This window comes from Hirundo rustica, chromosome 1 (assembly GCF_015227805.2).
Source record: "Hirundo rustica isolate bHirRus1 chromosome 1, bHirRus1.pri.v3, whole genome shotgun sequence".
Lineage (NCBI taxonomy): Eukaryota > Metazoa > Chordata > Aves > Passeriformes > Hirundinidae > Hirundo > Hirundo rustica.
In genome coordinates this window covers 49594327-49612334 of record NC_053450.1, presented here as the reverse complement: position 1 = coordinate 49612334, position 18008 = coordinate 49594327, and the positions used below count along the sequence as shown (strand labels likewise).

Below are 18008 nucleotides of genomic sequence, written 5' to 3'. Positions count from 1 at the left end.
GTAAAGAAACAAAACCAAAACCAAGAGCAGTAATTATGTTCCAGTGCCTACTGCTTAAATTTGAAAGCCATATTCCAGAACACAAATCAAAAATAAATACCTGATTTCCAATATTACAGAGGAGACACGTTCAACAAGGATTAAAAAATTCTCTCCATTTTTAAATTGTGAAGAGTATCTAGTAAACATTGGCTGATGTTGATCTGTTAGATTACAGCAAATAGCTCCATAGTATTTTACAGAACCTAGATCCAAATTTGAGGTGGTTCTAAAGGCAGTTTAGCTTAACTGACATACAGACCCAAATAACAACATGCTGCCAAGTGTTACTAACATGGATTTTTTTTATTATTTGGACTACTTTAATTTCAGAATATTACGCTGGCCAGTGCATTAAGCAAAGGTACTGTGATTTTGATTCTTTGACCCATGTTCATTAGGTTTCATATAAAGTCCTTGGAAATGCCATTTATTTTGCTTTCATTTAATCAGTTGACTACTGCACATAGCAAGGAACCTACAGGTGCTAAGAAACAAAGATCAGTTATAGAAGCACAGACAAACGTATGAGGGAGTCAGAGGATATACGGCTCATAGTTTTGCTGCATTGCTTTAGGATAACAAAAATGTTAAAGAGATCACAAAAGGGAAAAACTTCTAAAGAGAAGGAACTGGGACATAGTAAAGACTAACTTGTTACAGAAAACAAAAAGACTCCGTAAAGATAAGGGAAAAGAGGACAACAAAAGAAAGCATAAAAACTTCCCACTTGTCAGAAGACTTTTCTAGCTGTCAAATTAAAATTCTGGAGTACATAAAAGGAACAGAAAATTAGAAGCTTAAATAATGTCATCATTATCATATCTGAAACAAAATACTTATGCCAGGGCCAGAAGATTCATGCACTACATTAAGGACAACTGAATTTTAAACTCATTCTGCAAAAATAGCCCAGAATTAGACAATTCAGTTTTTATTTGCAGTCTGTGTATACATGGTCTAACTCAAGTTTTGTTGTATATCCCAGGGATCAGTGTTTCAATCAAATATTGTAGAATTAAGGAGCAGCTTCCTTTATCTGTCAGCCTCTAAAAGCCTTTTAACAACTGCAAAATTGTTTTTATCTCTGTATATTTGAATGTCTGACTTCCAAAAACACTCAAATACTTCAATGCTTTCATTAGGAAATACCATCATAAACTATCCAAGGTACAAATGCTGGGTTTTATTTACTTTTTAACACAAAATTATACACAGAATAGATTAAAAAAGATACTACTTGCACATAGCATCGATCCACTTTCTTCAAAGTATTTGGACCAGGGCTACACTAATTTACTGTTATTAATACATTAATTTACTGTTACTTTCCCGAGGAAGAAAAGTCAAATAGAGTCTGTCCAACTGGCCTAACAAGAGGAATCCAGACATTTTAGACCATTTTAATGTATCTATCATGAATCAAACCTACAACTGATTAGATATACAGCCAAATGATCATATTCATATGACGTCCTACTTAGAGCTTTCTCTGGTACACATATTCAAGAAGTTCAGTGAAGTTTCATCTGAGAGTATGAGCAGCTAAAGACAAAATTTTGTTTTCAAACCACTGTGTTTCTTTTTCTAGACTATTTACAAGGCTACTATATAATCATCTTTTCACAATAGGTTGTGATTTTTTTACTCTTGTAAGAGTTGCAGTTTCATAGCTAACTGAACAAGCAGGAGACAGATGTTTACATTTAGTCTTGCTAGTAAAATAAGGCTTGGGGAAGAACATGAACTGTCTGTCATGTGTGCCCTAAATGCATACATATGCTATTGGAAGTACGAAGTCTGAGCAAAGCATTTTTTAAGAAAATGGAAATATATTGTTTAAATCTATAATATATTTGTGGCAACAAAACAAAGAACGTTCATAACTACTTCCTTCCACTTAAAACCAGTTTCAGTGCTAAACACAGATAGTACCCATCCTTTTAGAAGGCACCATACCAGAGCTTCAGAAATGCAACACTTATCTTCACCTTTCTAGTGATTAAAAACTTTCAGCCTTCTTTTTATAACTGTCTAGGATCCTGGTCAAGTCTGACAATAGATCTTCAGACATGAATTCTTCATAGTCTCTGTAAATTTTCGTGTTCTGCTCATCAAGGTATTTCTAGAAAAGAGGTACAGAAAGCTTTGTTAGCTCTATCATGGTCTGTATATTACTGTATATGATTCTGCTTTTAAGCAGTCATTGCACAGGTTAACTGATTTCAGTTAAACACTTTCCTGAAAGACATCTACCAGAAGCAGGTTCAACCTGGCAGGATGTTACTGCTGAAAACGTAATGATCAATTCTGATTGTTTATACCAAAGGTTATGTCAGAAAATTTAACTAGAATCCATGGACTCAGTGCAGCAGCTAAATAACCGATTCTTCCTTAGAAAGAGTAAGTTCTAATTTCCAAATGTTTAACTGCAAATGTCTCTAGAGAAATTTAATTCTGAATATTAAATTTTAGCTTACCACTATAGATGCTATATGAGTAGCAACTGTTTCTATAAGACGACTCAAGTTAGCACCAATTTTTCTCTTCTCTTCTGTAGTCGTTTGCAAAACAACTTGATATCTAAAAGGTAAAGATACTCAGAAGGTCATGTCTGTAATTAGACAATTCCTGACATGTAAAACAATCATTTCAAGTCTCATTTATCATGTTTAGCCATACTTTTTTCTTCCATTAGCATTAATTTGCAACAAGTTCGAATATACTAATATTAAAAAAAAAAAAAGACTGTATTGTGCTAACTGATAAGAAATAATGTACCTTAGAGCCTGAATACTCTTTCCAGACTTTGAAGAATAAGATGCAATTGTCGCATAAATTTGGAAACAAACCAATTTCTTTGCCACAACTGTATATATATTTAAAAAAAAAAAAAAATTACATGGAAAACAGGAGTTCTGATTCAGCAGACAAATATTCTAGCAAAATACTATTGAGGAGAAACATCTTCCAGTTTTTAACTTAGGAAATTAATTACACTGAGATGGATACATGCTGAGACAACTTTCTGTTGCATTCAAGAGAATATCTTTATCATTGAAAACCAAAATAAACACGGCAAACGTGGAAGTCTTACTGTCGTTGGAGATCATGCAATTCATTTGTGGCTTCACTGAGACCTTCATAGACACCACTCTCAAGTAACTGTTTGTGCTTCTTTAATGATTCCAGTTCATTTGCACATTTTTGCTCTTCCTCTTCTATCTCCTATAGTCATAAGGAAAGAGAAGAAAAAAATTACATTGCTCAGGAATAACTTGGAATTTTTTTCTTCTTTCTATTACCTGATTACATCCTAATGTTTGAATTCAAAATTCACACAAGTGACTCCAAGTTCAGAACTGAAAAACAAACTCCAAGGACATCCCTCCCAAACCTAAAGTTTCACCTGTTTTCTGTATCATCCCCATCCCAGAATAAGCCTAGCCATCTCTTTATTCCTCCAATCATATTTAAAGGCCTGTGTTACAGCTATTTTCCCTTCAGAGTTAAACTCAAAAAGTGTTGTTTAGGATAGTCTAAATAGCTTAGAAATGGCACATCATGAGCAAATATTTCTAGGTTAAAAAATATAGCCACATTTGAGTAAGAAAGTAGCTTTTTCTTTTTTTCTGAAAGAGTACAATTCCAAGTAATCATCTCTTCAAGGAGAATGACACTGTTGACGCTATACAAGCCACAAAACCAAACAAAATTCTGCCATCAACTCAACATGCAATTCTAGATTTCTGAAACATTATCCTTCAAAAAAAATTTAATACTTAATACTTTGAGCACTTTAAAAATTAAAGAGGAATTACATGACTATGCCCTTATTATAAACATCTGGTGGCAACTGTGTATTTTATGAGCTTAACTTTAGAGAAAATTATATGCAAGAGCACAGATCAAAAGCTAAATTTCATGTGGTTTTGAAAAATATAAACTAAATTAATTGCCTTTAACCAACTCAGTAGCTATTAGCAGTGAAGTAACTCTGTTTTATGGCTATAGTACAGGAGTTTGGATTTATAAGAGCATATATAATAAACACTGGCTTAGTTCAAAGAATGTTTTTCTGCAGGGCACAGCCTCACCAAAGTAGTGTTGTCAGAGAAGGTGGGAGGTACCAAAATAGCCACTCAGTTGTTAACAGAGAGGGCTAGGTTTTGTTGCTCATCTGGAAGTAAGGAAAATAATAGGGACTGCTCCTGTGCTGGGAAAGGAAGCTAAGCAAGCAACAGTTTGAGGTCACTAAAACAATTTAACATGCTTTTGGTCAATCTGTGTTTTCCTTAGTTTTTACAGAAGCTAATTAAACATGTTTACTAAAAACTGTAAAGGTATTTAGTATATGGAAATTGATTAGATTAGTATATGCAAATTGATTAGACAAGGCAGATTTCTGTCAATCCTAAAATCTCCTTCAGGCACATGCTCGGAGACATCCTGAGGTCAGATGATTGCTGCTGCTTTTATTACTTGATGCAGTAATTTATGATTTACAAGATCTGCTACAGTATGATGCCAGATTCTCTTAGAAGAAAGTGAAAACTGATTTAGTTAAGGTAGCAGTCAAATCACATTTCTGAAAAGAATGATAAAACCCTGTAAGAGGGAGGGAAGAAGGCAAAGGCAGAAGCCCAAACAAAAATGCAACCCAAAACCTTATCTATAAATACGAAGACTAAGGATAAGGTTATCACTAAGGATAAGTTTTCATCAATCTCTAAGAAGTTCTACCTTAAGTTTCTGCTGGTAAAGCTCATCCAGCTTTTCAGCTTCTTCTGTCAGCATTTTCACACTGCGTTTCTTGTCCTCTAGCATTACATTCACCTAGGATGAAAACAACCAAGGAAATATGGTTCAAAAAGAATTCCAACATATAAATCCATGCCATCACAACCTATACCTGGTAGCTCTGAGGAAACAATTCAGCTAGGCTAGGCTGGGATGGTATTACCTTTCTTCATAGCAGCCTGTATTATGCTTTGTTTTGCATAAGGGCTAAAATAGTGTTAGTAACACACCAATGTTTTGGTTACTGCTGAATAGTGCTAGCACAGCATTCCAAGGCTTTCTGTCCCCCTCAGGGCCTCTCACTGACTAGGGTAGGGATAGGCAAGAGACTGGGAAGGTGCATAGCCAGGCCAGCTGGCCAAGAGGACATTCCATGCCACATATTATGCTCAGCAATAAAAACTGAGGTAAAGGTAGAGGAACAAGGAAATAAAATTCTCCTTTCAATCCTAATATTGCTAAAAATCTTCCTGATGACAATTTGTCAGTGATGGTAAGCCACACAATCGACTGCAACAGGCAACTTATTAAAAACAAATATTTCCAATATTTATGGTCAAATATGTGTAAGCTACATAAACTTTAATTCAGGGAATACACAATATTTCAACCAACAAAGACTGCAATTCTTAGAAAAACTTTTAGGTTCCATCACAATTAAAACAGTTTTCTCACAGCTTCTCCCCCTCTACTTGTCCTCAGAAAAACCCCAACCAATCCAAAAAACCAAGCCACCACACCACACTTCACCTATGCAAAAGGTTGAATGAAAGCATCAGATAAGGTTTTAGGGTTGGTATCTTAGACCTATTCTTCATTAACCAACACACCTGTTCCAAAGTATCTTCCAAAGTCATTTTCCGTTGAGTAGCTTTACTAATTTCTTCCTCAGTCTCGTTGATGATCTCCATGAGGGGAGCCTGTAATACACATACAAGAAGAACTGACAAATGCAATTTGCTTACTTGAACCAAGGATACACCCCAGTATATCTTTTCCTTCTATTTTTTTTTAGGTTGCCGCATTCTCCAATATCAAATTTCTTTCATATACTCCAATGTCATTACAGTGACTCATCACACAAGCTTTTCAATGACATTTCATTGTGAGATTGAGAGACCTTTCCAGCATTTCCAAAGAAGCACATCTTTTTTGAGTGGTAACTAAAGCCTTCAGTGTTGACTCTACTTACCTTGATCTGAGTTCTGTATTTGACTAGGCAATTTGGTCCTGCCTCAGGATTAAACTGAATCTCAAAGTCGTGGCCTTTGGAATTCTCAGCACTTACTGGAATTAATTTCAGCTTTCGAGCCAGTTTATGATACTCTGCCAGTTGTATTTCGATCTGCTCAAAGGAGAAAAGGGCAGAAATCATAGAAGAGATACAAGTGAAAAGCTTTACAAGAAGTATTCATATAGTACTTTAAACAAGTTCCTGAGTTGCTCTCTGTAGGCATGATTCCTTGCTACACCGCAGTATTCAAGAGCTGTATGTAATGCCAGTCTAGCATTTGTGGCATTTAGGTACTATTTTATGAGTCATTCAGTTTGCTTAGTGAGGTTTTTCAGTGTTTATAGCTAACACTGAACAGTTTCACCTGTGGTTTTCCATATCCATCTGCAATAATTTTTACAACCTCAAGTGTTTGAGAATTAGCTGATAGGAAACTAAAAACATGCTGGAAAATAATACCAAACCAATGATCAGTCATTATGTCAATATCATTCTCTCATTAGTTTTCACAGGAAATGCCACACATCCTTATAACAAACTATCTTGAGTATATCTCTAAACAAAGCTTATTAAATGCTCTAATTTCTAATTAATGAGTGCTATTTATATGCAAACATTAAAGAACTCAGGATTTTTTTCCAGTTTTATGTGCTTCATACTTGCACATGAGGATTTAAGTTAATACAAGTGCTTATAAAGGGTAACCCTACCAAATATATTTGAAACCTTTTTCTTTAGTTCTCCAATTGGCAAAGCAGAAGCTTTTAAATCCCATCACTTACAGGACTATCTTTTCATTCTGTTTGAAGGGATTGAACTTGGCCCTTGAAAATGCTGCAATTTCTACACAAAGAACTAATCAGGCCCTAAATGCATGCAAATCTATTGATTCAAATTCACTAGTATTGCCTTACTTCCTTGCTACAAAATATTAATACTGGCCTGAAATTTCTAGTGTTATCAAAGCAATGGCTTGCTAATGTTATCAAAGCTCTTAATGCTATAGCAGTGAGAGCTGACAGTGCTTCATATTCTAGCTACATCTCCTATGATGCAGGAAAAGAAAAGAATATATTTCCATTAAGCGCAAAACAGAAAAAGGGGAAACAAAAAAACATTTTTCAGAGATATTGCAAACAGAGGCCATTCTTGCCAATTTTGCCTGGTTAGATACCATGTATGGTGGTGTAGGGCTATTTAAGAAAATTATCAAGACTCCGATTTTAAGCTTGCATGATGAAAACTGACAGCCACCTCTGAGTGTAGTTGGGTTTTCACATACCGCCTCTTTATTCCTAGCATATTTTAGCTCTTCATTCCACAGCTGATGTTCTTCTGCTTCCAGTTCCTTAGTCAGCTTGTTAATGGTTTGCTGCAGCTCATTTCTCTCGTGATTTATTCTCTCAATGTCCGCAGCTGAGTACTTCTGGTTATCTAAGATGTGCCAGAGCCGGGCATTCTCCTGCTTCATTGCTTCTACTTCCATTTCTAAGTTCACAAAACATTTGTGAAATGGACATAAAATACTAGCCTATATACATAAACCTCACCCCTGTATTTCATGAGTAAATAATTATTATATATCATTACCATTTAATTAGTCTAGTGTACAAAGAGTTATTAGACAGAAAACATATCTTTTTGCAATCCGTTCTGGAAAGTTTATTTGTAGCATCATCCTACTCCAAGTATCTCGCTCTGTCCTCAAGCTAAGAACTACAGTTATTTGAAGACTATTTCTAGCTTCACTGTCCTGACTGCGATCAAGGCCTCCTTACCTGCTGTCTCAACTTCATCACTAGCACTTTCCAGTTTTTGATCAAGGATGGCTATATGAGATTCCAGATTAGCCAAATAAGCCTGGTATTTCTGGACATCTGCTTGAAGAGACGATTTCACGTTTCGTAGCGTTACTCTGCGATCCTAGGAAATGGGTGAAAACAACCACCACTCTTAGATGAATGTAAAATAATGACTTTACTTTCCAGAAAAGACAGTAGAATAACTGGTCAATATCAATAGCACAAATTAAAAAAAACTTAAAACTTAAGAACTTTAATTTTTTTTATCTCTGTGACAGCTGAGTCAAGTCAAGCACCTTTAAAATAACAGCAAAGGCGGCTGAAAAGATTCTTGCATTTCAGCATTAGGTCTCTCATTTGCACCAGACACTGCATTTAGAAAATTCTTACTACAGGTAGTTCACAACTTAACTCTAATATATGGAGGGCAGATAAATCTAGGGCATGGAAAACCAGGAATAAACCCAGCTCATTCTGCACAGTTGTCAGGAGCCTTAATTTGCCACCTGCACAGCCACTAATCCATTTTTAAACTCATGATACATTCAAAGCAGAATCCAGCTTTTCAAGCAAAATATTTTCCATAAAATATATTGCTACCACTGAATCCCACACCTCATACCAACACATTTGGAAAAAATAATGTTGAAATTTTTATCAAAAAAAAAGCAGTTCAAGAATTTTAATAATATTTCAGTCAATACTAGACCTTATTGCATGGAAATACCTGCACATCATTAAACAAAGATAATGCGCAGACTCCACAGAAAAAAACCTTGTTCTATAATGGTAGAGAATCTGTAAAAACCTGGCCTACTTAAAATCTCAGAGCACTGTAAATAATTTTTCATTTGTTATGTATCGTAAGTATCTTCATTCAGAAATGGTCAATAATATAAAATTCAACTCCACCATAAAAACAGACACATTTTACTAACCGGCTCGCTTTCCTTTTCTTTTTCTAGTCTTGCAATCTCTTCTTGAAGTCTTTTGTTGTCAGCTGCTAAACTTTCCATCTGGAATTGATCTATGTTAAATAAATCCTCTGTGGGAGAGCAAATGAGAGAGTGGGATTACAAATTAATCCCATTTATTATCACCACCTATTTTGAGTATCTGAACTTTAGTTTCAGCACGGTAAATACCCATTATCTGGACAATTATTTTACACTAAATAAATAAATAAAAACAACCAAGAAACTTATCAGAAAAACCTCTCATTCAAATGCAACTAGGCAAAAACTCCAAAACAAACAAGAAGAGAAATGGGTTTCTCAGTCCTCATGACAAAAAGAGCTCAAAGTCACTCCCAAGAGGTAAGAGTTTCCAAACTCTCATACAGCCCACACCACAGGAGAGTGTACAAGTCAGACTACCTTGTTAAATAACAACCTCTTTCTTATCCATATTCTTCCTTGCTTCTTGAAACATCTTTTCCCTATCTTCACTTGTTTCTTTGCCAAAGAATGAGATGATTATTTTTTCCTAATATCAAGTAACAGTGTGGTAGCTTGTTTCCTCAAACTGGTGGCTCCAGTTTGCAAAGAGCGAGCCCTTAGTCTGGCTTTTCACAGGAAAAAAAAGAGTAAGAAATACTTTTCTTCCTTGTTCTCATATTCTGTTTGTATTTCTGTAGGTGGTGAAATGAGTGAGGCAAAAAAACCTAATAATTTTCCATCTCCCCAAAGACAAAGAGGTGCATGCTGAATCATATACAAGAACCCTCGCAATAGAGCCTGGAACTCTTGCAGACTGTTTTCAATAGAGCCTGGAACTCTTGCAGACTGTTTTCAGAGCTCTCTAAAGCTGAACTTACTTACTTATCACTTTCCTGCTTAACAGGCGTGCATCCTCCTTTTTCTTTTTTTTAAATTGTTAACTTTGCCATATAGAAACAAGAGTCATTTGCACATATGGAGTTCACATCTGAAGAATTGTATAATGGTTTGCTGTGACAAAGCCATTAAAACAAACAGGTGATAACAGCTATAGTTGATAGCAGATCATGACCTATCCATCTGTACTGCCAAAATATATATAAAAAGTGAGCATTAATTTGAAGTAACCAAAAGGTACTTAGGAATTTCAGATTCCCTTAGATCTCCTTCACTTGTAAATTGAACAAACTGATGCTAAGAGAAAAGAAACCAGTAACACAATTGAATACTTATTTAAAACTTGAAAACTTACTTAATTTTGACTGCACTTCAGCATCCAGCTCTTCAAAGGTATCTCTCCCTTTCATGAAAAGATCATAGCACTTCACGCAGTAGTCCATGAAAAGCTGAAAACAATTTAAAAATCTTGCATTTCAACAATTCCAAGGCTTGTAAAATACTTGGGTAGTCTAAAGCTACTTAATCACTGGAATTAAACAGACACCAAAAATGTATTTCAATGCTTTGATTGTACTTTTGTAAAATTAAACTTTTTTCCTTCCTTTGAACAAAGAATGTCAGCAGATACATTCAGGCAGAAGAAAGCACCTATCATTCACATTACGAAAGGCCTGGAAATGCTGTATTTTTCTGGGATATTTAACAAGGATTGAAGGTACCATATTTAAGAATTTTTCATCTCGATGCATATGATTCTCTCAGGCTAGTTTATGGAAACTGGAGATGTGTTTAATAGACCTCTTCAGTAAATATGACTATTAAAATTCAGATCTGCAGATGTCAAAGAACTAATCTAGAATTAAAGAAAGGTTACCCCAAAAGAATTTGCTAGACAGTAAGTTACAGATGTTTCAGAAGCAATTACACCAGTATTGTGAATTTTCTATCAACATATATGCATATAAGCATCAGTGTAGAAGAACATATTTAGTTTAAAAGCATTTTTACTTGCCAATCATCAGGTTGTAACCTTAGTCCAAAATTATGATTTTACTTGATTTTTGCAATTTTCTAATTAAATGTTTTAGCTTCCAAACACCTGTTGTGAGTTAACACTGAGTTGAATCTGAGTAGTACTAATAATCTATGATAAATTAAAAAGAAAGCAAGCTGTTGGATTTTTAAGAGCCTGAATTACATTGCCACCCTATTTTGTGGGTCAGAAATAAAACATTACAATCAATTTTTACATAGTAAACTGAACAGATACTGGCAGAAGCCACTACATTTAGAATTAAGTCACTGGTTTTGCACTGCTGTGAACTTCAGAAATCTCGAGTACTAAAGCAAAATATACCAGAAACTCTATTAAAACAATAAACAGCATGATTCCCTTTCTCCACAAAGGAGACCTGAAGCAGTAGATACTCTGAGAATAAGGCATTTCTGTTTAATACCCGGTCTTCACCAATAGACTGGCCATGATGCCTGCTCAGGAAATAGTTGATTGGGCTTTTTATATAATGCTACTCTACTTCCTAGAAAGTGTTGTGAGTACAAAAGGGAACAGAATCTATAAATACATGACACAACAATCTAAACTGTATTAAAATTGTGTTGTTACAGCACATGGCGAAATTCAGTTGAGCAATTCTGATTCCAATTTCCTTTCCCTGGTACCTTGTTATGTACAATTCCATCATCTGTCTCTCCTCCCCAGCTCTGGCCGTCATCGAACGACGGTGCATTTTCCCTGATCGCATTGTATAGCTGAAAAGCAGAGGTGCACACACAAAGAGCACATGTGAAGACATCCATTAGTTTTCATATTGGTTTCATGATAAGCAGAGTAACACTGGATTAGGATTCAGCAAGCAGGCTGGAATGAGCCTGTGTTGAACTGACTAAACACACAGGTGAAGACGCATGAACTGGATAGTCAACACTGCCAAATTGTCTTGTCTTTTCAGCAGAAAAGGACAGGATTTTTCACAGGTGTTCAATTCAGCAGTGGTGAACTTCTGTCACAGATTCCAAATTTTGCTCAGACCTGAGCTGGCAGCAACAACAGTTACTAAAAAACCCAAACAAACCACACAAAACCAAAATTAAATAAAAACACCCCACCCAAACACAAAACTCGCCACTCTGTATAAGAATTACAGGACATTTGAATAATTTCAATTGAAAATTCCATCCTTAGATTTCAAATTAGGAGAGAATGGCAGATGTCACAACATTCGCACTGAAGATATATGTTCTATTCAGTGATTATACCCGTTAACTTCTCATGTTCAATATATGTATAAGTCAGCATTTCCCCACCTTTTTTTATACATGAATTTATCCAGTGCATACATTTAAAGAAAAAAATTATCACAATACAATACGAAAAGCTCACTTTAAAAGATAGTAAAACATAAGGCTAAGGGTCAGCTCCTAGATGACAGCTAAGAACACCAACCTTTTTCTTTACATATATGTTAAACAAGGAGATTTGTAGAAAATATTTACTAGATCTGTATTGAAACTAACATTCCAACCTGGAAAGTGGAAATATTTATCTTAAGACAAACATTACCTTGACACAATCAATTAACCAAACCAAAGCTGCCACAATCTGAGGCCAGGTGTGTGGTGCACCCACTGTGTACATGGAACTCTTTGACAAAGCAAAGGGGTACCTATAAGTCCAAAGAACATACATTTTTAATGGCTGTGGCAGACAGTGATGAAAACAAACCAGCACAATTTGAAAATAAAGAAGCACATTTTTGCATATAGATGAAGGCACAGAAGGAAGAGCAAACTCAATTGTACTTTATACTGTACTTCAAAAGAAATAAGTTGAGTTCTTACAGCACTATTTTATTCAATTATCATGGGCTTCTCATTTTGTGATTCATAGAATATCTTGATTTGAAAGGGACCCCTAAGGATCAACAAATCCAACTCCCTGCTCCTCACAGGACTGCCTACACTCTAAACCATATGATCAACAGTGTAATCCAGATGCTTCTTGAACTCCCAAAAGACAACTTCAAGTGACTTGTTAGAATTAGTAATTTTATCCAAAATTACACTCTTGGTGCAGCAGAGTGTAATACTTTTCTACATTTCAAGCTAGATCAGTGGTTTCAAATGTTACAGATTCAAACAAAATTTTATTAAAATGCCAAGAAGTGAAAAAAACAGATTTACACCTGCATTTAAGGAGCCCTGGCACTTTTACACCATCACAGGTTCAAATCTATGGGAGTAAAATACACTTTTTTTTTTTAACCAAGATTGAAAATTCCTGATTTTCATCAGGTTGTTTTTTTTCTGGAAAGTGTTGAGGCAGTAATGATACCAAACACTCAGCTACTTAGCATTTTTTTCACCTCAAGAGTCACTTTTGTTATTTCGACATTCTGCTTTGAAAGCAGAACAAGAGAAATTGCAGGAAAACATATTTTAAACTAAATTAACTTGATCCAAAATTCTGGAAATTTTAGTTGTTAGATTCTAACATAACGAGCAGAAAGGTCTGTAAAGGAAAATTCTGTCTTGTCTTTCAAAGTTTTATACAAAAAAATCAATTAAATTTTACATTACACAGCAGGATTCCAAGAGCTTATCGTTCTGCAAGTTTAAATATAAAACATCTGATAGACTCTGATAATCAGTAAGTAAATCTAGAGCTAAACAAAAGTGAAACAAAACAATAACATTGTACTTTTAGATTCTCATCTGAATAAAGAAACCTATCCAATCTTCCCAACTCTCTGCAGAATTCTTAGCTTTTAAATTTCTAGCCATGGCATATCTATTCAGCATAGGAGATGAACAATATTGATCTTACCCAAGGTCTTTAAAAACTTTGGGAATTTCCTCTTCAAATTTTGAGTCAGGGAGTTCATAAGAAGGGCAGAGGAATCTATAGATAAAGGTGAAGATCTTTAAAAAGTCCTTTACTGATGGAGACTGTAGTGATTTCATGGAAACATTGTGGGCATAAGCATTCTCAACGAGGAACTGTGCAAAAGAAACATGGAATACCAGTCACTAAGTAAAACTGAAAAGTTGAAACCACATTTTACACCTCATAACATACATGCAGAATAAGTTAATATGTTACCTCACAAAGCTTCTTGATACATTGTTGTATGAATGCCTTGTCGTGAAGGGGCCTGGGATCCTTTATCTTTTCTGTCCCGAACACACCGTACTGGCTGCTGCGCGACCCTCCAGCCCCACTCATTCTAAGGACAGACAGTAAATACAGGTCTTGTGACAATACATGTTTAATACATACTCTTCATGTTTAAGTCACAACAATTGCTATGTTTGTGTTTTCTTTGCATTTGTTATACAAAGTGATACTTGAAGTTTTCTCTTCATTTAAGGTGATTGGAAAAGCATCATCACTGTGGAAGCCACAATGTCACATGTACAACAGTGGGATTACTGTATCCTGGATGAATACTTTCTTCATTTTATTGAAAGAAATAAACTTTTAGAGAGCAGAAAAATAGCCCAAAGATGAAGTAAAAAATCATGTTAGTGACTGTAAATAAACACTAAAATATTTAAGGAATATTTAAAAGGAATAGACCCCTGCAACATTGGGGTCCTGTGAAAGAAGACACCCACAACACAGGAAAGTCATGAGCTAAGCAGAAAGATTATAGATTTTTTGGAAGGCTTTATCTTAGAGAGAATAAACCGACACAGAGTATACTTCAGATGTCATCCTTCCTTAAACAAGAAAACTTATTGAGATAGTCTTAAGATCTGCAATGCACATCATTCCCCCAAAAAACAAACAAACAGAAAACCTCCCAAAGCAATTCCTGCTCCACAGCATTATTGTTTAATGATCAAGGACTGGAGGAAGACAGACCTGAAGACCTGCTTGCCTCAGATTCATTATTCCCTATAATGAAAATCTGTCAAGAAAGAAAAATTTCAAAATTATGTAGGACCATTTTTGTTTTAATTTACAGTGCAGAGAACAAAACCTATCCATACCTGTTCCCAAAACAGCTGACTTTCCTTTCTGAAGCTCCAGATGTAGGTTTGCTTGTGCTTAGCTTCCCAAAGGTGCTTCTGTCCTTCCTGAGGAATAGAGAGAAGGATTCAAGTGACTATTACCTACCAGTTCATATTTTGCTCATACAGGAACTAGACACCCATTCAGATATTCCTAAGCACCTGCATCACAGCAACATCTTAGAAAGGTCAACTGATGCACCCAGCCACCTCCTAAGAAACATTTAACAAAGTGTTACCATTTGAAAGGTGACACAGCTACACAAAAAGGTTAAGAAAGTATTTTTGCAAAACTGGAGCACTTGTGCAAACATCCTTGGCTGTACGGAGCCTTCTCCTCACGGTTTCAATTTTATTTCCTCAGTTGCTACTCACACATTCAAACACACTATGATAAATCTCTTCAGAATTAGTTTTATATACTTATTTTTAGCAATGTGACCAGCAAGACTTACATCTGAGGTGTTTGAAGACCTATCTTGTTGTTGTCCTGCACTCTCAGTGCCATCATAGATTGTCGACTGCTGCTTCCAGCAATACTTGAGCTTCGCCTCATTGTGACTGCTGTAAATTACAATCCCTCAATATTCCAGTAGTATCAGAAAATCCAGGATCTAATGGTATTTTCTTTTCTAAATGCCACAGCAATTTTCCAAAAGCTCAGAATAAACAAGCAGACCTGTACATTGGACCAAAAAAAAAAAAAAAAAAAAAAAAAAAGGATTGACTACGTTAGACTCCAGAAATACATAAGAGCAGCCACAGTCTTTAAATTAATTGTTTTATTGGTGAAAGAGTAAGCAGTTATTCCAAACCTGCTGTTTGGCCTTTCTTTATATTTGGTCCCTTCAAACACCCCAAAGCAAAAGTGCTTGAGAAATTTTCCAGTTCAGTCCACTGGGAAAAAAACCACGCTACCACAAGTACACAAACACTGCTTACAGCACTTCAGCCATACATCAGCTCCTGGGCTGCTCATTCTGACCTACCCATTCATTTGCAACTGTTCTCCCAGTATTATAGCTCATTAACTAGAAAACCTATTCTAAGATAATATTATGGCTCTCTTCAGATTATGCATGCAGAAATTAATACCATTGTCCCCACAGTGGCATTAAGGGGGAATTTGAAGTAAACAGAATTAACTCAGGAAAAAAAATGCCAGCTTCTGCCCTCTACAGAGGTTCTATCTCATTTCTGAGATGGGCTTAAATGACTGGATTATAACTAATAAAATCCCCCTCCTCTACAAATGTTACCAAGACACATTAATAATATAAACTGTTGCTTCATTTTGCTTCCAGTTCCACTGCTCACAAACCACAACAGAAGTTTAGCTCAAGCTCAATTCATAGGGCAGCACAGTCATGACTTTCACTGTGTCTGGGAAAGAAGCTGCATTATTCCTTTACTTCAACTGGGACCAGCCACAGAGAGATTGAATTTTCACAAGCATAGCAAGTGATTAGCTTCAGAATAACAGAATCAATTAGGCTGGAAAAGACCCGTGAGTTTATCTAGTCCAACTTATGACCAAACACCACCTTGTAAGCTAGACTATAGCACTAAGTGCTACATCCAGCCTTTCCTTAAACACCTCCAGGGACACTGACTCCATCGCTATGCTGGGCAGGTGTGGTGGTTGTTTAAGCAAGCTTAACACACTCATTTATATTCACAGCAGTCAATTCCAGTGTATAATGGCCTTCTCTGCGGAGGATTTCCTCCAACTGTCCCACCAAAGCCTGGCGCAGTTTGAGACCGTGTTCTCTCGCTTGTTGCGTGGGAGAAGAGGCCGACCCCGGCCTGGCTACACCCTTCTTTCAGGTGGTTCCAGAGTGATAAGGTTCCCCCTTTTCTCCAGGCGAAACAACCCCAGCTCCCTCAGCCGCTCCTCACAGGACTTGCGCTGCAGACCCTTCCCTGGCTCTTGCTCTTCTCTGGACACGCTCCAGCCCCTCAGTGTCCTTCCTGAACTGAGGGGCCCAGAAATGGACGCAGGACCAGGGATGCGGCCTCACCAGTGCCGCGTACAGGGGGACTGTCACTGCCCCGGTGCTGCTGACCACACTGCTGCTGACATAAGCCAGCATGCTGTAAGAGCAGAGTTTGAGCAGAAATTTAAGAGCAGGTCGCCAGAGCCAACATACCAGCAGGGAAAAAAAAAAAAAAAAAAAAAGGCGTAGGAGAATCCACCCGCTCGCCATGAGACCGCGTACCCAAGGCGACCGGGGGACTCAGCAGCGAGGCCAGCCCGGGACTCACCGCCGGCGCACGGACCCTTGTCCCGGTGGTTGAGGGTATTGCTCCCCGCGGGGCCCCGTCTCGCTCCCCGCCCTGCCGTTACCGCCAGCGCCGCCGCCGCCGCCTCGCAATTTCAAATCCGCCCGCCCGGACGTCCCCCAGAGCGTCACACGGAACTGCGTCACGGCGGGGCCGCGGGCCGAGCGGCGCGGCCGGGAGGGGCGCTGGGAACGGAGGGGAGGAGGGAATCGAGGGGAGGAGGATCGCAACCCCCGGCAGGGCTCGGGGAAGGGCCATGGCCGTACGGCGACGTAGCGGCGCCCGCGGTGAGTGTGTGAGAGGATCTGCCGGGCCACAGCGAGCCCCAGGCTTTTCTCCAGCCGCCGAGAGTTTTCCTGCGGAAAAGCCCAGGGTTTCGGTCCCTGTGTGCCCGCGGGGATGGGAGTGGGCATCTGGCTCCAGCAGCGCCAGGGCCGCCGCTGCTCCTGCCTACCCTTGTGCCTGTATTACTACTCCGGGTGCCGTCATAGTGATCCATGCTCTGTATGTATTTATGGTGTATATGTATATGTGTGTGTAGATACAGGGCATGAATATGTATATAGTGTGTATTTGTGGGTATATATGCGTGTTTATGTATGACTATATATAGCGTATGTGTGTATACATAATGTGTGCCTGTGCATGGTGTATATGTAGCCTGTATAGCATGTGTGTGACATATATAGCAGATATGTAGTGTAATTGCTTATGTATGTGGTGTATATACGATGTATAGATATACACACATATCATATCGTCTCAGACATAATAGGGCTGTTTTCTGACTTGTTAAAAGAGCCAGAGAAACTCCATACCATATAAAAGTATAGAAAATCATACAAAATTTGCTTACTACAAAAAAAAAAAAAAGTAGTCATATAGGATAAACCTAATGGAGAAACCGACTGAAGTCAGAAGTTTCAGCGGTGTGCCCTGTATGTGCATGTCAGAAGGTAGGTGCTAATTTATTAAACA

General features: G+C 37.4%; 2 protein-coding genes across 7 annotated transcripts in view; one reads left to right on the top strand and one right to left on the bottom strand.

Moving 5' to 3' along the window:
• Positions 1-1867: 1867 nt before the first annotated feature.
• On the bottom strand, positions 1868-17169 carry NDC80 (NDC80 kinetochore complex component). Of its 2 annotated transcripts, none has more exons than XM_040070002.2 (17): positions 17013-17169; positions 15203-15426; positions 14727-14813; positions 13834-13957; positions 13558-13730; positions 12295-12397; positions 11394-11483; positions 10066-10159; positions 8814-8920; positions 7852-7996; positions 7356-7561; positions 6032-6184; positions 5670-5759; positions 4783-4875; positions 3137-3267; positions 2520-2622; positions 1868-2164 (listed from the first exon to the last, which is right to left on the bottom strand). In XM_040070002.2, exons 2-17 carry the CDS (start codon positions 15301-15303, stop codon positions 2042-2044), a joined length of 1923 nt encoding a protein of 640 aa, XP_039925936.1. In that variant the 5' UTR covers positions 15304-15426; positions 17013-17169; the 3' UTR covers positions 1868-2041. The 2 variants fall into 2 exon arrangements, with proteins under 2 accessions (XP_039925936.1, XP_039925945.1); XM_040070011.2 differs by having other exon boundaries at positions 16967-17098.
• A 19-nt stretch (positions 17170-17188) lies between these two features.
• Positions 17189-18008, top strand: part of METTL4 (methyltransferase 4, N6-adenosine) — a 56570-nt gene continuing 55750 nt past the window's right edge. For all 5 annotated transcript variants that reach the window (XR_009207633.1, XR_009207632.1, XM_058419754.1 and 2 more), the window contains exon 1: positions 17189-17317. The gene's annotated coding sequence lies outside the window, so the exon portion shown is untranslated. The remainder of the gene's footprint in view (positions 17318-18008) is intronic.

Coding starts and splice junctions, on each gene's coding strand:
- NDC80 (XM_040070002.2), bottom strand. CDS start 15,303: ATGAGGCGAAGCTCAAGTATTGCTGGAAGCAGCAGTCGACAATCTATG. Junction 11,484..12,294: donor GGTTAATTGATTGTGTCAAG/GTAATGTTTGTC, acceptor TCTGCTTTTCAG/CTATACAATGCGATCAGGGA. Junction 2,165..2,519: donor CTCATATAGCATCTATAGTG/GTAAGCTAAAAT, acceptor CCTCTTTTCTAG/AAATACCTTGATGAGCAGAA.